Genomic DNA, 20,351 nt, shown 5'->3' with positions numbered 1-20,351 from the left:
CCTGTAGTTGATTTTAATTCCAAAATATTTCATGTAACATCTTAGGGACAAATCTGCCAAGTCCAATATTACCTGGAAAATTTTGAAAATTCTTCATCTTTTATGGGAAAGAAAGCTAATATGTGATGTTCACAAAGGAGTAATTTGAGTGAGAAGGGCTGATCTGGCTCATGTGTTAGAGCTGTTTTAAATCGTCTGAGAAGGATTGGTATTGATTGCTGTGTGTTGTTCAAGGGTTTAGACAAAGTCTTCTAAAGCTCTGCCTTTCGACGCATGAAGGAGTCTCAGCTGGAAGTTTCACGTTGAAGTTACAGGACAATTTTGGACTCCTGAATGTGATGAATAAAGGAAAAGAGAGAAAGGAAGCATGTCATAGATAACATTACTGACTGAAGGACACTTATTTGTGGTGAAGGAGCTAATGGGAACTTGAGTGGTTATTTACTTCTACATCGTCATCAGCTTTTTTCCCCCAAGTAGTTCTTATTGCTAAGTAAATGTCTTCTGCTCAAATGAAAAAAAAAGAAACTCTTTAATTTTCATAATTGTGATAACAGAGGGAAAATATTTTTCTATTTGAACATTAAAATGTAAAGGCACACAGGTGATATTACTTGTCTCTATACATAAGGTTTTTGTTTTTATTTTCTTCCAAATTAATCAAAAGTTTTAAATGTACAGTCCTTGCAATCTACAGTAGCTGTTGCAGCTCTAAAGTTCCTGTTTTTGAAGCTGTAAAGTGTTGCCTAATGCTTTGAGAAGAAGAGTGGCAACTGAAAGCACACGTCCTGAAAACAACCAAAGAAAACGCTGCTATTTTTTTTTTCTTAATATTTTTATAAGCAATGCAGCATTGTTAAATTTGAGCAATTTGCAGATGGCTGTAGAGGAGCAGTCTGGTATACCATTCTCAGGAGATGTTTTGATCAGTCTTATGTCACTTGGTGCTTTTATAATGACAGTGCATTGTATCAAATGCATCTTTATGAGCCAGGAAAAAAGTTACTACAACAGAAATTGTTCAGCAGTGTCCAGATAGGATGGAGGGAGGATGAGGGGCTGGGAGGAATCTACCAGGGTTTGGCAGTCTCTTCTAGCCAGCTTTCAATTGAAATGATGTAATATAGAAAAAGCCTATAAATTGTAACTCTCTCTCCTAAAAGAAGAAAAATCACACTGTGAAAACATAGACAAATAGCATTTCATACAAAAAAATAGAAGAAGGCATGAAGATTTCTTCATCTGAATTGAGAGGGGAAAGAACTTTTTTTCCGTTTATTCACCATGTGCATTCAGCAGGTGGTCTTTCTGTTCCCTGGTAGTCCTGTCTCCTAGGTTTAACTGAAAAGTTGCCCATGTGTTGGCTGGTATGGTGCTGACGCCTTTTTCTCAGGTCTGTGTCACTGAGAAGATGGAGCTAGCTAGCAGCAGAAGCTACCTGTGAGCAGCAGGAGGATTTGTGTTACTGAGCCCATGCACAAATGCCCTCTGAACATCAGAGGCTTTTCCTTTCCTTTAAAATATATATATAGGTATCATATTTTATCTGAGAAAAGACAGACTTTCACTTCTGTAGGCGTTTTATCAAGGTTTTGGAGTTTCCCCATAAGCGGTCTAACCCAGCAGAGCTGGCTAAGGTCTATAGGCTGCATATTCAAAATGTCGGTCATGTTACAAATTTCTGCTGCATCCTTCTTTTCAGAGCATCTTTCATGACTAAAACTGTGCCTTGTGGGAATGAGCTTCATAAATTTCTGATCTGGGACACAGCTGGTCAGGAACGGGTGAGTATTACTTTACAGTATGTCTTTGTTATCTCAGTCTCTTTTAATGTGCTGGTGTACTTTTTCCAAACCTTTCGTCTTCAGAAGACTTTGTAAGTATACACCTACTGAGTCTTTACAAGGCTCTGCAAAGCAGATGATCAGCAGTCACTAAGTATATAGGTTCCCAAATTTCACAGGTGGGGAAAATGCAGAGGCAGGCTGGCTGTACCACTTACCTTAAAAAAAAAAAAAAAAAGCCTGGTGTGAATTGTGAGCCACTTTCCTCAAGACAGCTTGGGTGGTGCCCAAGTGGTCTCCAGCTCCCCTCTGGTTTCATCAGGTTTATGTGTGGCAGCTTTCATTGGCATTGGAAAGAACTTGATTTCCAGCACATGAGCTGGTGGGTGATCTGAGCTTAGGTGGTGACTCTGGGGTTGCCCTGAGTTGGGATGTTCAATATGGACATGGGTTGTCTGCTGTTACTATTTTGGAAATTAGCACCGGCAACCTGAACCACTTCAGGTTTTGGTCTTGATTTTTGAAGTGTGTGAAATGAATTGCTCAAATTAAGTAGCTTTTCCTTTTCCTTTTCAAAAAAGCTGTAATGGAGTTTGTGGGCATTGGTTCATATTGACTGTAAGTAAACCTGGCTGGTCATTTGTTTATTTTAGTAGCCTAATGGCAGTAGTGTGCAGTAATAGGCTGTAGAACTGTAGAGTTCTCTTAATATATGCCCACGTTTATCTTGAAAAGAAAGAAAGAAATTCCATGGAAAAAAATGGAAAAACCCATGCATGCATTTTAAACTATCTTCAGACTTTCTTGTGAAATTGCACTGGTCCTGTTCATAGAAAAATGTAGCTATGGTCAGGTTAGGTTGGGATAAAATGAGATGCTTATACAGGCTGTAATGTCAGTCCTGATACATCCCACTGTATTCTCCATACCTTGTATGTGAATTGCAGGCAATGACGATTTTTGCTGTTAAGTGCAGGAAATGCTTGTGCTTTTATTTACAATGCGCAGCATGATGCAGAGTGGCCCTGATGAAATCTGTTGACTCTTAGCAATTCAGTGTGTTATTTATGGAGAGAAAACGGATCTTGGAAAACATATTTGAAGTATAGCATAATTCCTTCCCTTGAATCTTGTTTATCCCATTTCTGCGTTTGGAGCTGATAATGGACTAATTATTTCAAGAGGTTTCAGTTTTCTTTCCCATGATTTGAGTTTCCTTGCTTATTCTCTCTCTCTGTCTTCCCTCTGCTGCCCTGCTGTGCTTTCTCTTTTTTTTTCTTTCAGCTCTTTAACACACAAAACTCAGTTCTTGACATTTAGATATAAGTATTAATTTTTCCACATAGTGTGAAGACTCTAAAAGCTTAAAAGCTTTTTTTAAAAGTAAGTGAATCTTAATAAAGTTGTATTTACTGAACCAAGTGATGCCTCATTTGAGGCAGGAAATCTGTGATTGAGCTTTGACTCTTGGACACGAAATCCATCCTTCCCATCTAGTCCCTTATGTTTCCTCTCAGTTTTTTTTTTTTAAATTCGTCATTTTTCAAACATCTGCTTTCCTATTTTTTGTGTGTGTGTCCATCAGTGATGGGCAGTGACCATCACAAACTTTGTTAAATTGCTCAGAATCTGTTACAGATAAGTTATGTTACAGGTTTTCATGTGTAATCGTGAATTATAACCTTTTTAAGCCAGCGACCATCTTTTTCTTCTGTGTTTGCACAATGTATTTCTAGTCCTTCCCTAGGCCTCCAGGAAACTGAGATGATATACTAAACAAAGTTGATGGGTGTTGAGTGCTAGCCATCGAGGCAGACAAGTTTCCCAAGGTGAGGCCTATACTGTTCCAGGTTGTTCTCTGTTCTAGAACATCCCAATTTTACAGTTAAACACATGATACTTCTGAATACCTTATTCACTTTAATTTGTATCTGGGATTTTGGCTACTTTGTCTTGTGTTGCTCCTTCTGATCTACCATTCAAGAGCAAGTGTCTTTCCCTGTTAATTTCTTTCTCGTTATCCTCTGAAGAACAGTGATGACCCAAAGCTTCCAGCCTACCCCAACCTCTGGGCTTATTACTATTTTTCATACTGCACTAATAAAATATCTTCTGAGTGGTGTTTCTGCTTTGAGAGCTGTTGTCCTTCCCTTGTTCTTTGCGGTTTTTATTGAGGCTTTGTGTTCCACTGCTGAAGCCTGGAAGTTTTGTCAATGCCCCTATTGTCTTTACTGCTGATAGCGGTGTTTAGGGCTTCCTGCCCTTTCAACGTGTCCTTTGTTTGGCTTGTCCTTCGTTTGGCTTCGTTCTCCTAAACCCAAGGCCAAGCATGGGACTTGCGTGTGCTTATTCTGGAGTCGGGATGCTGGGTGCTTCCCCATCTGTTGCTGAGTCTACGTGCTGATGTGGAGCCTTCACAGCAGAAGAGCCCCGGGTGAGATTCAGCCGAAGCCTTACTTACACCGTGAAAGTTAAGCTCAAACCTTAACGTGGTAGAGCAGGCAGGCGGAAACAACAGCAGTAGCGCTTCCGTGCTCCTTGTTCGTGAGTTTCTCCTTTTTTGTGAGATTTCTCCTCCTTTTTCTTGAGTTTCTCTGGGCAACAAACTGGGAAACTGGCAGCTTGAAGAGCGTAGAGAAACCACTCTTAAATATCTTAGTCGCAAGCCCTTATTTAAGCGGGTCGTCTTGTTTAACCGGTGTGCCCTCCTGGCTGCCTTCAGTCAGCTGAGAGAAACTGGAAATTCATGTGGCTGCTTCTGGAAAGGAGCTGTGTCCTGGGTGGTCGGAGAAGCCAGCTGGAAGTGCTCAGCACCCCCTTGAGGCATTAAATCACCTTTCACATAGCCACTCTAAGGTGGCAAGCCTTCCAAAAGGCTGGTCGTTGTTGGGTTTAAAAGCTTGTAGGAAGACCTGAGTTAGTTGAAGAACCTTAATATACAGGCCTGCCAGTCAGAGGTTGGTTGTAGCCAACAGGTAACATCTGATTTGTATGGATAATAAATATAATATTTTATTTATGTCTGGAAACTTGGAATTGTAGGCAGAGTAGAAAAGGAACCAGAATTGCTATCTTGTGGGAAATAATAAGCAAACATCACTTCTGCAGATTGACAATAATGCAGCAGAAAATAGAGATCAAAAGCGTTTCTTTCGTAGCCTTGGTGGGATCGAATGCTCAGCATGATTCCTGGAGGAGACCCTGGGGTGGGGTGCATGGCTCTCCAGCAGCTCTCGCTGTGGAAAATTCAGATTCTATTTGATTACAAAAGGAGAGAGCTGCTTAATCCTTTTATCTTGTTTTTTCTTTTCCCATTTTTGGTGGAGAATCTTAAACCAGCAGCACACTTAAAATCCCCCTGCTTTTTTGTGCCTAAGTACTGGTCTCTGCAGACCAAGTTGCATTGTGTTGGTGTGCAGCTATCAGACAAGCTCGATTTATTCTGTTTCTCGGAGCCACTTTCCCTTCACCCCACTATTTTCCAAATGTCACTTTTTTCCCTTCCTCACTTTTTCCGAATCAGCTTTAAATTGTTGCTGTGGACTTAAATGCATGACAATTATATTATTGTTAGCAAAGATTCCCTCCCCTAAGAAGAGTCTCTCACGAGTTAGTAAATGATGTTTTTATTAGCATATATTTTGGTTCATGGTGCCTTAAGTAGCTTCTAATTACAATGCTTTGTCTGAATACCTTGGGTGGTGGCCAGCTTTCCATTTTGCCAGCTGAGGAATATTGTAGCAAATAGTTAGGGAGCCTGAGGGCCATGTTTCTAGGGCAGGAAAATTTATCTCTGTCCTTTTAAAATTTACTGTGTTGAACTCTGGGATTTTTAATTTTGTTTAATAGAAGGAGTCTTGATTACTTGAGTCCAATTTAAATCTTGATAGGAATTACTGTGAGTTGTGGGTGCCTTTTTTTTCTTCCCCCCTTTTTTTTTTGTTGTTGTCGTTGTTAAAAAGCTCAGACTGCTCCATTTCCAGGAAAAAGCTGAGTGGTATCTACACCACTTTATAGCCCCCTCTTATCTGAGTGACAATAGTTCTCCTGGTGATTCTGAGACAGTGTCACAAGGTAGGGGGTGACAATGCTCCTTGAGAGGAGGACTTGCCCTTCCTGAAGTTGTGACTGATATGTTTGCCCTAAGCTCAGCAACCTAATCACTTTACTTATGGATGCTTCCTCTGAAACCAATCTGTCCTGAGAGGAGTTAACACCAACTATCCGTGACTTGAATTACTTCTTCAGTCAAGACGTGGCCTGGATTTTGCTCTACAGGTTTTAGACCACAGCTCAGTCAGTGGGAAGGTGGTTCCCTGTACATGGTGTAAGTACCTCACCATGGTGTGCTACTGCCTGCATGCTGCAAAGGTCGACAGGTGATTTGGTAGTATGTGCGTTTGAGAGAGCACAAGTGGCATTAGAGCTAGTAGTAAGTGAATATGTTAATGTTTACTGTTTTTAAAGTTGAGTGTAAAGCATGGTAAATCATTTCAGAGATGCATGTGGATGTGTTTTTTCCTAAGTTTCAACAAAATTGTAGCATGTGTAGCTTGACAGTGATATGTGGTTTAGGTGTAGTGTGTTTTGCATCCTTTGTTAATGACTGTAAACTTCAGAAAGGCTAAACACAGGTTGCTTCTGTGATGTTGTAAAAGTTTTTATTTTCTGCTTATTTAAAATATCTTCAAAAGATTATCCTAAAATGTTGGAATTTTTCCCTCTTCACTTTGAGAGTTCTTACGTATTTGAGAAAGATGCTTATTCTTCTATATATATAATCTATGTTGTCTTCAATTTAACTACCAAAAAATACCTGTAGGTCACAGACAGACAGATCCTTCCTGATTTGTTCAGCTTGTGAATCCTGAGAATAAGAATCTCAGCCTTCAATCATGTAAGGAAAACTACTCAAGGTTATAAAATGCTAAATGGTATCTGATAGTGGCTTTCATGCATAACATTTCTCCATTTGCTCTTTGCCAGCTGAGAATGTCAGGAATTTTATATCCCTCCCTGTGCCATTTCTTGTGTGAGAAGCTTATGTTTCAGGATAATCTGTTTGATGCTTCTGGTTTTTGCCTTCGCTTCTCTCCACACTCAAGATTTTCTGTTTATTGGCAGCCACTGCCTCGAAGGTGACCGGAATTGGGGGCCTTACATACCCAGACTTGGGCAAATAGAGGAATAGGTACTATTTGTGGTGCACGGACTGCTTCAATGAGCTCGTGCAACATGGACACAGTGATGGCAACCTCTGACTCTTCCTTCGTGGGTGCTTACCTGATCCATGGAAGCAGTTAAGGCGGCTCTCTTAAACAGGCTGGTAGTAACATGTTTCTGGCAATGGTCTACCGTGCTCTTCATCACAAAAATCTAAGCGGTTCGGATTGTAGGAACAGAGGCCAAAGTATGAGGAGGAGCATGCTTGAGGGGGGTTTGGGAACAGGCCTGAAAGGGGTTTGTGGGGGTAGTGTTGCAGGAAGGGCCAAGGACAGGAGAAACAGGACATCCAAAATCACCTACAGAGGGACTGGGAATGGACTGAGCGAGAGGACTGAGGTGCGTGAAGGTCCTAGTCTAGAAAGGTGAGTATGTGTAATAGGAAGGGGAAGGATGTTGCAGGGCTGTGTCACTCACTGCCCGCACATGTGAGTGGCTAGCAGAAAGCCAGAAGCTGTGGCTGTCCTTACCATTAATAGTACCCACGTAAAGAAAGAGTAAATATCTCTCACCTTGAGAGGAGTCAAGTAGTTTGATCTTGGCCACATAGGTAGTCAGAGATCAGCTTCTCAAGAATGGAAATGAAATCTAGTCAAATGATTACAGCTGTCAGGAAGCAAATCTTGTGCTGCTATGCACCTGCAGGTGCTTGAAAAGGCACTATGTGGAAAAATCTTAGCTGAAGTCAGCCCCTTGAAGTGAGAAGGTGCATAACACTTGCTGAGCACTGGTCTAGTTCTGCTTACTCTGTGCATCCTTACCCTTTCCAGCCATGCTTGTAGGCAGAATTATAATCCTTTTGCAGCAAGAACAAGTTCTTTACAGCCTAGGATTGCAAAAGCAACCCAATAGAAGGGTTGTGGGGAGATGGTTTTTGCTGTTGTTTTTGGGTTTGGCTTGCTTTTTTGTTTTTTTACTCTTGGCTGTGGAGTTTGGAAAAGACAGCCCTGCTGTGGCAGTAAGCCAGCGCTGGGGTGTAGTGCTACAGGATGGTGCAAGGAGCTGCAGACATGAATTAGTGTTCCCTGGTGTGCCTGGCAGGTTGAATGAATCCAGTCTGTCTTCAGCAGCATTTGTCAGCCTCTATATAAATAGGCAGGAGTGGTAGTTTTTTATTTCTGTATTTATTTGGCCCCTGTTTTGCTTTCTAAACCTGTGTTGCTTAAGACATGGTTAAGAGACTTTCACTACCACAGCTCGGGTGTGATTTATGTTGTGTTCCCTTGAATTTGCTTTTTGCTTCTAAGTCTTGCGATGTGGCTAACCTGTAGATTTTTCTTCTTCCCTGTTCTATACTGTTAGTACAGAGGAAAAGTGAAAAGCATTACCTGTGACAAAATATACCCCTCCATGATAAGATGCACAGGAAACAGAAGGCAAAATGTTAGAGAGCTTTTAAATCAGTGGTAAACTCCTTAATGGCTGGTTGGTTCCATTTTTCTGCTCCTTGCAAGGGCAAAGCTTCTGTTGACTTCAGTGAGATGGCCAGATCAGAGGCTGCAGAATCCCAAAACACTCCTGGAATCAACAAGAGCAACTCTGGTTATGCTGAATTTGCATTCGCACCACCTAAGACTGAATTTGTCCTCTACGCTGCAGGGCTGTACGGCTGCAAAGACTGGGCAGTTTCTAGTCGGATGCTGCTTTCAGAGGAAATTTCGTAACGTGCATGTGGCCTCACTACTTCTTCCTTTAGTGGCAGAGATGGTGAACCGCAAATGCGGAGTGGACATGTTGGTAGAGGAGCACAAGTACGGAGGTGGTCTGAACCCAGTTAGCATTGCACCAGCACTCACGCGACTGTGTAGGTATATAGCGTGCTGTGTGATGTGCTCCAAGGAAGAGACCCGTAAAAGTCTGCATGAAGCTACACAAGTCATTGATTTTGGGTTTTGGCATGTCCTTGGTAAATAAGTTTCTTACTTATATTTTGAATGACCCTTTTGACCTGGCTGTAGCTGTTGTAGGGGCACATATTCCAATTCAACTTAACCGTTGCATCACAAGGATTAGTGACTTCAGCCTCACGAGTTATCAACCCCTACAAAAGCAGAACAGGCTAATGAGCAGTGAAGTGGGTCAGTATTTGCAAATAGGCAAACTTTTTGTGGATACTGAATGAGAGAGACAGGACTTCTACATTTCCATGTTAGATGAGCTGCTAATAATAGATTACTCATTATACAAAGATGGGAGGTATTCCCAGTGCCTAGAAGGACATGGTAGAAAATGGTAGGAAAAAGTAGGGATGCAATTCAGTATAAGTAGCAAGTCTCTGTACTTTTTTTACTCCCAACAAAAATGTATATTGTAAAGTTTCAGGTGGTGTTTTTTTGGGGGATGTTTTTTTTAGTTTTTTTTGTGTTTTTTTTTTTTTTTCCTTCTTGGTTTTTTGTTTGTTTGTGTTTTGTTTTTTTTTTTTTTAAACAGAGAAGGAAAGCCACCTGTGAATGTATTTACTGGTTAAAGGATGATCATGGTGGACTTGGTAGTGTCAGGTTTACAGTTGGACTCGATAATCTTGAGGGTCTTTTCCAACCTAAATGATTCTATGTCTGTATGATGCAGCCATGAGAAATGCGTTAAATTTAGGGGAAGTGCAGTTAATGCTGTTTTATGTCTAGAGAGCTGCATACAAACCTGGTCACCTGTAGTCAGGAAAGATGAACTGAAGCTAGACCAGGCACAGAGAAAGGTGATTAGACCTGCCTTCTCCCCATTACCTTATCTACAGACTGGAAGAGCCTGGTTTAGCAGACTGGCAAAGTTAAGACTGCTCTGTAGTCTTGTTTCGGCTAAAGGCAAGCACTGATGCTTGAGTTTTAGTAAGTCAAGGTGCAAGTGAATGACAAGTAATTTAGTAATTCAGAATTTTCTTAATTGTCAGAATAATATGATCTCCATAAGAGTAGCACGGAAAAAAACCAGATGATTTTAGGCTGGACCTGGATCAGCTTTTGAAATGTGTGGTGGATCAGCTTTTAGAAGTGTGGTTGGTTGTGATGGTGGGAGCTGATAGGCAACTGTTTTGGGTCAGTGTTTCCCTTTAGCCTGCGGTGATGTGAGCTGCTGCTGGCTGCAGGTGGGGGTGACATCTGCCAGAGCGCTGCTGTTGGCCATGGGTTATGGAGGGGCTGAGTCCCCGGCAAGCGGGGGCTGCCACCTGGGTGTCCGTATGGCAGAGCCGTGGTGGCCGCTTGAGCATTTCAGGTGGCCCTTCTCGAGAAACAGAGCTGTTCTCATGGCAAATCTTGAACTGCTCCTGTTTCTCCTGATTTTCTTGGGAATTACTGGATACAGAAATACTGAGCTATAAAATTGAGGTTATAGACATTGTGATTTATAATACAGAAAGTAGTCCTGTGAGATTTAATTTTCTGAGCTGATTTTTTGTATGTCCCTTGCTTTGGGTGTCTGTCCCACATTTGGTCCTTGGCAGGTGAAAAATGTGCACATTAGTATTTTGTATCCCTTTAATTAATTTTGCGTGACTCTCTTTTTCCAGGTAATTAGGCCAGGAAAAGGTTCAAGAGGATGTTGCTTTTGGGCACTGATTTAAAAGAAAAAAAAGAGAGAAAAAAAAAAAGCACTGAATAAACACTATTATTTGCATAATATTTTTACTGGTATGTTTGTGATATTGGAAAATCCATGCTCACAAAACAGATTTCTTAAGAGTCTATTATTAGATCATGAAATTTACTCAGAGTTACGATTTTTCAAGCCTTCTTGATTCATTCAGTGTTGTAAAGAGTCTTTTCCTGTTTTCTTGTGGACAACAGTGACTTCTTATGACTGGGACGTAGTGTATCATCATGTTTGTTTATTAGACTGTACAAAAGAATGACAAAAGGGCTTTAATTTTGGTTTTATTTGATATTCTGTACTGTGATAACTGATGATAGTTATTACTAGTGTACTTTCAGTTGTTATTAAACAATTTCTAAGTACTTTTTTTCCATCGCAGACCATAGGAAATTGTATTAAGATCCATTGTAATCCTATTTTCATCACTTTGTCCAATGTAAAATACGAAATCTTGAGTGCCAGATTTATCCAAATAGGAATATAAACTTACACACCAGATGAAATCTATCACTTGATATTAAAAAAAAAACAAACACAAAACCAATCTTGAAGCTACATGCCCAAATATGGATGGAATGTTTTCTCCTCTTAAAAGGCCTTCTAGTTAATTATTAAAATATTACTGTAATGAAAATATTACTGTAATGAAAGAGGAAATAACTGGCCTGTCAGCTGAGCAAGTAAATAGATTTTCAGTACAGTAGAGTAGGGAGGTCATACTTAAGTGTTAACAGCAACTACTGAACCTGAGTGCCTTTCAAAGGCAGTTGCCTTTGTGAGCTTGGCTTGCTGTGGTCTTGCCCTCCCTCTTTCCAAGGTTGTGAGGAGTTGGAATATTTAAGTAGGAATATTTAAATAGAAGAGGAACTGCATTCTTCCCACATGATGGCCCCTGGTGTCCCCTTTTTATCCTTCTAGACACAAGGAGCAGGTCAAACATAGTTCGACGTCCTTTGGCCTTTCGGTTACTGAAATGTGACATATTGTTGAAGTGATTCATTGATTTCCAAAAATGTTTCAAAAGAAGTTTTATTTGTTTCTGCATTTTACCTGCACTGATTTAAAAGGATTGTTGCTTTAATTGTAGGAAGAAAAAAAAGTAAAACAGGCAGTGGCGGTAGAATGCCGCAGCAGAGATGTGCACAAAGTAGTTCTGCCAGTGCAGAGCTGTTTGAGTGTGGAATAAGCCGATGTGAATCTGGCTTCTAATCGTCCTGTCCTTCTTCCTTTTTCTCAGCCATGCTTTCCCACCCCTTCCTTTTGGCTGACCCTGGGTCATATCTTATGCACAAGCTGGTTTGCGAATCCAGCTAAAGATGAATCCTACCCAAAAAATGTTATTTTGCGTTAAAATCTACTTGTCCAGGATCCAGTGAAAAAGGTCTGATTTTCTGTTTCCCATTTTTAATTATGATTATTTTTATGTTTAGTTTCTGGCCCTAAGACTGGCAATATTCTGCTGTGAAACAGCTATTATGGGAAGTGGTCTTGTCACCTTGTCAAAAGAAAAGGGAGAGAAATTCCCAGGATGATGTACAGGTTCTCAGTGTGCTTTCTGGGCCAGTATTGAAGGAATTTGAAGCATGTGAGTTTAACTGCATGGCTCCTGTGAAGTGTGATTACTGCTATCTGAGAGCTCTTTGTAAATTCATGAATACCTCCTAATCTAGATTAAAACCAAATCAGTATGGGTGCAGGGAATGTCTGTTTTTTTTTCCCAGGAGTTTACAGGCTGGAAGGGGCGTGCATACACGATGAAAGGTTTGATCTACCCACCACAGTTAAGGTCCCTGATTTCCAGCGTACTTTGACACAACACACTGGAAATCTCTGTTGTGATCTGGAAGCCTAAAAGTTCTGGGAAGCGTTTATTGCATTAAATATGCAAGTAATAAAGCCACAGGCCAAAAGCTCAGAAGGCACGCATCTACCCAACTCCCTCAGGACCTCGGCTGGTCCCTTTTCTTCAGACCTTACTTCTTGACTGATTCCTCTTTCTTTTCTCATCCTCCTTCCTGCTGTTTTCTCCTATTAATGAGCTTTCCCACCTGCCTCGCTCCCCAAAACACTTCAGCGCTTGACCATCTGTCACTGCTGCTGTGCATCCTTACTGCTCTAAGAGAAAGTATCGACCTTGAGCGGGAGTCTGTGATAAATAGCTTACAAACTGGCAACCGAACCGAAGTTACAAAGAACTCGCTTTATACATCGCACCTACAGCACGAAATCTGGAGGCCACTAGGTCTAAACACTCAGTTTGTACGTACAGTTCTGAGAAAAAGATGTGTTCAGTACGTCTGCAGAGGTTTGCGACAGAACGCGTGGATCTGTGCACACGCGCTGGGCAGTGAGATTCATATCCTGTCCTAATAATGCATTTAATTTAGGAGCTGACCTCAGTTATTAGATGCAACTTTATATGAAGCTTTTGTAGATAAAAATTAGTAAAACGGCTGTGTGAGTACAGTGAGACCAAATGTATTCCCCAAGAAAGATTGGTTTTGGTTTGCTTAAGACTAAGTTTAGTTGAATCAGCAGAAAGGCTTTTTGACTTCCTTTTTCAGTTTAATTATAAGCTGAAATTCTAAATCAGCTGCTTAGTCATGGTAAATTATGAAAATGAGGCTGTTCATTGGCAAGCTGTTGTTGTAATAAACATATTTATTACCTTTTTTTTTCTTAAATGGTATTTCCCTTGAAACAAAAAGCTGAAGGGTAACTTAAGCTGAAAGAACCCATATTTTTCAAAATACCTGTCACAGTCCAGGATAACTAAACACGACAGGTGTTCAGAGTCTTCTGACAAGTTAATTTTATCCAAGTGATTTGCAGTTTTTTATAAAAATTGAACCTAAGCTGAATCCAGTTTGTTAAAACTACATAGCAAAACGTTGCTGTTTGCCAGGGAAAGGGATGTATATGCGGTTGGGTTAGGCCTCCAAGTGCAGGTGATCTTCATGTCAATACTGGTCCTCAGAGTCCGTGCCCTGTAATGGAAAAGGTACATTGAACCAGTAAGTGCTGATGGCTTAAATCCAGCAGGATGAAGCACAGCTGGAAATAAGGAAGCTCTGCTTCCTTGGGATTTAAGGAAAATTAGAGATGGGCAACTACCAAAGATGCCTGTCCTCTACGGGACGAAAGAAAGTTGGTGGTCCTGCCATGGCAAGTTTTTGTGACCTGACAAAGTGTGATAATTCTGATTTATTAATGATATTTTTTTGTTGGGGGGGGGGGGGGTTATGTTTTAACAGTTTCATTCCTTGGCTCCGATGTACTACCGGGGTTCGGCAGCAGCCGTGATAGTTTATGATATCACCAAACAGGTAAGACCTTCTGTATCCTTTTCACCTGTGTGAACTCCTCTGCTTGGGCCAGAGTAAAATCCACAGCTGCAGAAGTATTTATATGTTAATTCCTGTTCACATCAGTGGGGTCTATACGCTTTAGTAGTTTGAGTAGATTTGTATGGAGGCTTCTGACTGCCTTAAAAACCTAAATACGAAGTCCAGCTTTTGTGTTGTTTAAACTTCATCCTGACAAAACGCTGAGATGGTATTTCGTAGAAGTTTCTTTGGCTTTCCTCTGGCTAAGTAGACAGGACGATATCCTGCAATACCCCCTCCCATCACCACTATGTTCTCTGTATGGATTGAATTTTTAATACAAAAAGGAGCTAGCTGCTTTATCAACTGAACAGAAAGTCAGTTGTTTGCATATTACTGATTTTAAAACGTGTCATCTCATGTTTGCATTGTGGGGCTCATGTCTCAACTTTGAAGCCGGTGATGAAATCATAAGTCTCTGATCTTTGTCTCAGCATTATTCATTTGGAATGAAAATTGTATGTTCAGATCCTAAACTGCTCTGGCTCATTTCTCAGCCAGAGGAGGCTAGGAGGTTCTAGCCAAATGCCTCTGCCACTGCTTTTGAAAGAAACTCCTGTGGATAAAGCTGAGTTAGAGGAGTTGTTAATGGATGGATGGTCATGACTGTTCACTAGCATTTTATTCCTTTCCTGCCAATTGAATTATTTACTACTCGGTTGAGAGGGCCGGGTTGGTTCTCCAGTGCATTAGTGTAATGATCTGTGGCTGATGATGGTGGCCCCTGTTGCACAGCCGTACTGTTCTCCTTGACTAATTTGCCAAGAAAAGATAAGGATGAGTGAATTGTGCTGGATTGATAGTTATTTTTAATTTAAATATCTTACAGTTGATCTTGTAATGCATTGTAAGAATAGAATTTTGTTTTGCCAGCCTTTATCTAAGCTTATGTGGAACAGCTCTCAGAATAAAGAGGAGAAATAGGAGAGGAAGATCAAGGTGTATTTCACTTTCTCATGCTTAATATTCAGTGTTGATCATTAAAGCAGAATGGATTTTTTTTTTTTTTTCCTAAATGACTGATAGTGGTCTCTCTTCAGTGATACTGATATAGCCTCTGCTGATTTAGACACAATTCTTATGTGTATTTCTGAAGGGGAAAAAATTATTTATAATATATTTGGGAGCTTACTTTGAGTTTCAGTAATAATTTCAACCATGCGTCATAATTAGAATCTCTAGGAACAAAAGTGATTTTAATGCTAGTAGTTCATTAGTGTAGAGGAATAGAAAATTTACTATTAGAAGGCAGGTAGCATCAAAAAGCGTTTGAATTTTGTACTTGGAGGGAGAAAGCCAAGTGAATTGTCACCTATCTCTTTGGTTTCATAATGAGTAAATTGAGGTTTACCACACACAGATTTGGAAATGTGGGGAGGAGGTCACTGCGAAAGCTCTCCTGGATGTTACTGAAAAGATGGCAGTGACTGAGATGCTCATCTACTGGGAAGAAGTTGAAAACAGACAAAGGAAGCTCGCATTAAAAGTGAAGGAAATTAACTACTAGCCACACTTAAGAGCTGTGGTTGTTTCTTCATCACTGAAAATTCAAGAAAAACATTCAGTGCTGCTTTAGGGGGCAAAGGGGAAAGTGTCCAAGAATTAATTTGAGGAAGTCTTATGACCTAGAGTTTGAAAAGCTGATTACACAGATACAGCAATCTTCTTCTGGTCTTGTGATCTATAAAATTATTATTGCATTAATACTGTCGAAGCTGTGTTTCTCTAGCTTCAAAAAACAAGCAAATACACCAATGGAGACTAGACTGCTAGCTTATTTGTTATTTCTCTGACTTAGGATTCATTTCATACTTTGAAGAAATGGGTGAAAGAACTAAAAGAACATGGTCCTGAAAACATTGTAATGGCCATTGCTGGAAACAAATGTGATCTTTCTGATATCAGGTAATAATACTTTTTTATTGTTGTTTTGATTGCAGTAACTGTATTGTTGCCTTCCTTCAGGTAACCAATTTGTTTTGTTGTTAAAATAGTATATAATTTTGGTCAGCTGTATCGAGTCTTTCCTAACACCAATGGTTCTACCAGTGTACAATCTCACCAGCAGCAGCACAACTTGAATTATGTACTTTTTTTTAACCTCTCTTTTACTGCCCTTCCTTTGTATTTCTACAATCTACACCCTTTAGCTGCTGAATCATTGGGAATGTTTCCATTAGTAGTCTTTTTCCCCCCCTTCATTCATGTTAAAAGGTGCAGAATGTATTAAGCAATGAGCAAAACCAGCAATGTAAAGCTAGAAGGATGGGCCTGAGGTAGAATAATGTTACTCACAGAAAAGCTTTGAGGGCTAGTGCTTTGCAACAACTGAAACTGTCCCATAATACTGGATGTAGACAGTGTATTTTAGGTTTTTTAGGGGTGTAACCTCAAGTAAAACTTGGGTCACCTGCATGAAGAAAAGAACCTCCTGGGTAAAAGAGGGGAGAGTTGTATCCGCCCTCCTACAGAAGAGCCGACATGATGCTATTTGAGATGAGAGTGAGCTAAAGTTGCTCTTCTGCGTGTTAGCTCTATTTCGGATTTGCATTTATTCTTTCTGGAAACGGAAGCATGTTCTGCTGTACAGTAGTGATCCTTCGTGTCAGTCTGTGACTCTTATTTCTTGCCTCGTCTGTGAGTACAGACTCAATGGCTGTATTTGATGCTCTTCTCTTACGACCGCATAGGCTCTTGTGGTTGTTCAAATATATCCCTCTGTTGTTTTATAATCGTTACTTTGGCCCAGGTTCACCAGAGCCCTGAAGCATGTGTGTAACTTCAAGCAATGCCTTGCTTTGTTGAATCAAGGCATATACAAGGATTGAACCTGTGTGGGATGTTTTGGGGTTTTTCTTTGTTCCCTCCCTCCCTGCCACTGTTAGCTGTGAACCAACACGAAACTGAGAGTTACTGCTTTCTCTAAGATCTGAACAAGCCCTGACACTGGAAGGCTCCTGATTTCTGTTGGGCTAAGAGTCGGGGACACAAATAGTGTATTGGCATCTCCTACGCAATGTAGTGATATGCTTGTCAACATGGTGAAACTGAGTCCTGTAAGACAAAACTAAAGGTTTCCTAATACAAAGTAGAAAAAAAGAGGAAAGGATGATTATAAAAATAAAACCAAAACCACATGAGCGCAAATCAGAGTTTTCAGTTGCCCTGAGAGTCGCTTTAAATTTATTGCTTAAGTGTTCCCAGCAATACAATTGCCTGATTAAATCAAGGGTAATAAGTTTGGAGATTGTGACAAATGGCATGAATTGCAAATGAATCCATAAGCAGCCCTCCCCCTGCTTTTGGCAGCATTTGCCATGGCAGCAAGCTTTTAAATGCTGTTCCACCAGAGGCAGGTTAATTTGGGGACATGAAGGAAAACCTGCACCACCCCAGCAACGTTGTGAGAATACTGGGATTCCTCACAGAGCAACTGTGATCTTCCCACCACATTATTTTCAAATGCTACCTGTTGTTTACCGATTGCTATTCATCTGTTTCTTGCTCCTGTTCAGCCAGTACAGCTATTCCATGCACAAAATGTTCCAGTGTTTGCACGGTCCTCATTGTGCTCTGTGAGCTAATGTCTTGTATTTTTTTTTTTTTTTTAGGAAGGGGGCATATTTTTCCCCATCATTATGAGTAATTTTGAGAATATTTTTTTCACACAGTTATTCTTTCTGCATCCTCCAGCCTTGTCTTCTTTCTAAAGTCATCCAGTGATGTCTAGCTAAAGGGACTTTGGTGGAAAAACAGAGCGCAGACTGTCTTGTATGTGATATGTTTTCGTAGTTCTTCCAGAAATCTGATTATTTATGCAACACATGCAGCTGTGTGCTTTCTCTGGCTGCTTTATGTCTTCAAATTTACTCCGGTAAAAATGATTTTAGGTGAAATGTGTCACCAATTTATCAGGTTGTTTCCAATGAGAAGAAAATACGTGTGCCTTTGGGCACAGAGAATTTAAAAAATAAGATGATGTGAGCACACAGGAGGAAGCTGCTGTTTGTATGCATTTTGGGCATCTCTCTTTGGTTTTGTAGAACTTTTGGGAGATGTTTTGCTGAAAATCAGAGAGAGCACTGCTTTTAAGACCAACGTGAATAGATGCAAAAGAGGACAAGCTGACTTGGTTCAAGTTGATTTGATTCTGCCATCTCTATGATTGTAGGAGATAATGTAAGGAGGAATGAATGGAAGCAATAAAAACTGATTATCTTCCTCTGGGAAAAGATTGGCACTATTTCTCATAATTGGTGACTTTGTTACCCTCCTCATTTAGCATCTAAAAATGTGGTTTTGAGCTGCCAAGATGGATTTGGGATAATCAGGGGTCATGCTGCTTTTCTCAGTGTTGTTAATAGCCTATCAGAACTTTTATGCACTCTGTTGAAGTAAATTTCTTCTCCACTTTGAAGGAATTTCTACAGGTAGAGAGGCAATTCTCATCTTTGTTATAGTGCTGTCAACTCTAGTACTGTTGAGTGTTTGGCATGCTTTTAAGTAATAGTAATACTTTTTTCCTTCTGTTATGTGTCCTGTCCTGACAGGTCATGAAAAAGTAGCTTCAAAGTCAGGAGCTGAGACTTCAATGTTAAAATGTTGTTAATTTAAAAAATATTTTTGAGCATTATAGAAGTCAATAGTCGTAACAGCAACTAAGAAGTGTTTACTTCCCTAAAAATACGGTGCACCTTCTTAACAAATTGTGTTCACTGGAAATTACCAGATCCTTGGTTAGGAGAATTCAACAGAATTTCATGCTCAGATCTTCCCTCTACGCATCCAGAATATTTCTTTATTCGTTAATTATTCAGAAAATCTCAAGGGAGTTCCAATCAATAAAATTATTTGGAAAGGATAAAATGAAATAATCAACATCTTTCAGAATAGGTATTCTTCTCACTTTCCCCATAGCCCTGGGATAACACTTTCTCAGCACTCCACTGATGGTTCTTGCCTTCTTCCTTCTTCACCCTGTCTTTTGTGTGTTTGTCTCTTGGCTTAGAGTTGAAGCATTTGTGCTTTTCCCTTTCCTTTAGCAGCATTGACATCCAGATTATGATAACTCCACTTGATGCATGCAGCCTTCTCAGTGCCGGCAGCACTGGATGGCATGATGCTTATTGCCCACGTGCTGTGGACGTTTATAGGCTTCCTTTGGAAATGTCATTGGAGAAGGCTAAGAAGTTTTGTGATGCTTCCTTGGAATATTGTCACTTGCTACTGTTTTACCTTTTCCTTGATTCCTGTAGTTTGCTTTCTCATCTAAATTACAGCAAGTTGAAATTCTTCATTACATAACCCTGTGTTCTCAAATTTCTTCCTTTACTGTTATTTGAATATTATGTTACATGTTTAAGTTCCTTTTTTCATATCTCCAGGGCCATCTGCAGATGGTGGCACCTTTCATAATAAAGGCCAAAGTGCCATTTCAGAAATAGTAAAGGGAATGCTGCCTTCCTTGTGTCTTCCGCAATAAAAAGATGTGTAATACAAAGAAGCAAGTAATGGAAATGAGCTCTGAATCCAGACACTGGAATTGCAGGCGAGTTTTTTTGAAAACTATTTGTAATAAATCAGACAATTACTCTGCCTCTCTGCATGTTTCCCATGAGCAGCACATCTGATTTATTTAAAATATGAACGTCCATGAGCTAGTTGTGAAATCGCATTACTGTGCTCCCACCTAGGTACCTCCTGTGAAAGTCCAAGACACTCATATTAGGGGGAAATTTCACAAATCCAGAGACTCCTAGTACATCAGAGCTGGGGGGGTGAAGGAGTTGGCACAAATTCTGCATGTGCAACAGACAGCTGTAAAGCCACACAGAACACACCAGCTGATGGATTGAACAACTCGAAATAAAATAGCGCTGGCAGCCTGGTGTTTCAACATGTGCTCCTCTGATCAGGTGTACCTTGGGTGCCTGACAGTGTGTTCAGTCTCTGACGCTGAGCTGTTGCTCAAAAATCAGGAATCGCGTTGGTTACGGGCAGCGGCGGGCACAGGCAAATTCAGCTTTGCCACCTGGCTCAGGAAGATACAAGGTCAGTGTGGGACTTGCCTTGTGTCTGAGGCAGAGGTCTTGGGCATGTTGTAAACTGCGTTTACCAGCTTTTGACATAGGAAGTATTGGCTACGAAATGAGGATTTTCTACCAGTGATTTTAAGATGGTGTCACTTTGGTGGTATGGCATAGAATGGTGGTCTTCCCCTAGTGAATCTGGCTCTCCCACATTGCCCTTGCCGATGCGCTTGGAGTCAGTGACTTTCATATTTCTTTCAGAATCTCTCTTGTTTTCTTGCTACTTGCAAACATTTAGACAGACGATGCTCTTATCGTTTTCTTCCGCAACAGTCGTACCC

General features: G+C 40.5%; 1 protein-coding gene across 1 annotated transcript in view; it reads left to right on the top strand.

The window, feature by feature from the left end:
- Positions 1-20,351, top strand: part of RAB31 (RAB31, member RAS oncogene family) — an 80,830-nt gene that overhangs the window by 48,463 nt on the left and 12,016 nt on the right. The window contains exons 6-8 of the mRNA XM_086609294.1: positions 1,703-1,784; positions 13,850-13,921; positions 15,780-15,886. Of these exons, the coding sequence (XP_086465420.1) occupies positions 1,703-1,784; positions 13,850-13,921; positions 15,780-15,886 (261 nt within the window). The remainder of the gene's footprint in view (positions 1-1,702; positions 1,785-13,849; positions 13,922-15,779; positions 15,887-20,351) is intronic.

The sequence above is a fragment of the Tauraco erythrolophus genome, chromosome 3, assembly GCF_009769465.1.
Source record: "Tauraco erythrolophus isolate bTauEry1 chromosome 3, bTauEry1.pri, whole genome shotgun sequence".
Lineage (NCBI taxonomy): Eukaryota > Metazoa > Chordata > Aves > Musophagiformes > Musophagidae > Tauraco > Tauraco erythrolophus.
Note: the sequence above shows the minus strand (reverse complement) of the source record. Positions and strands in the feature narration are given on the sequence as shown.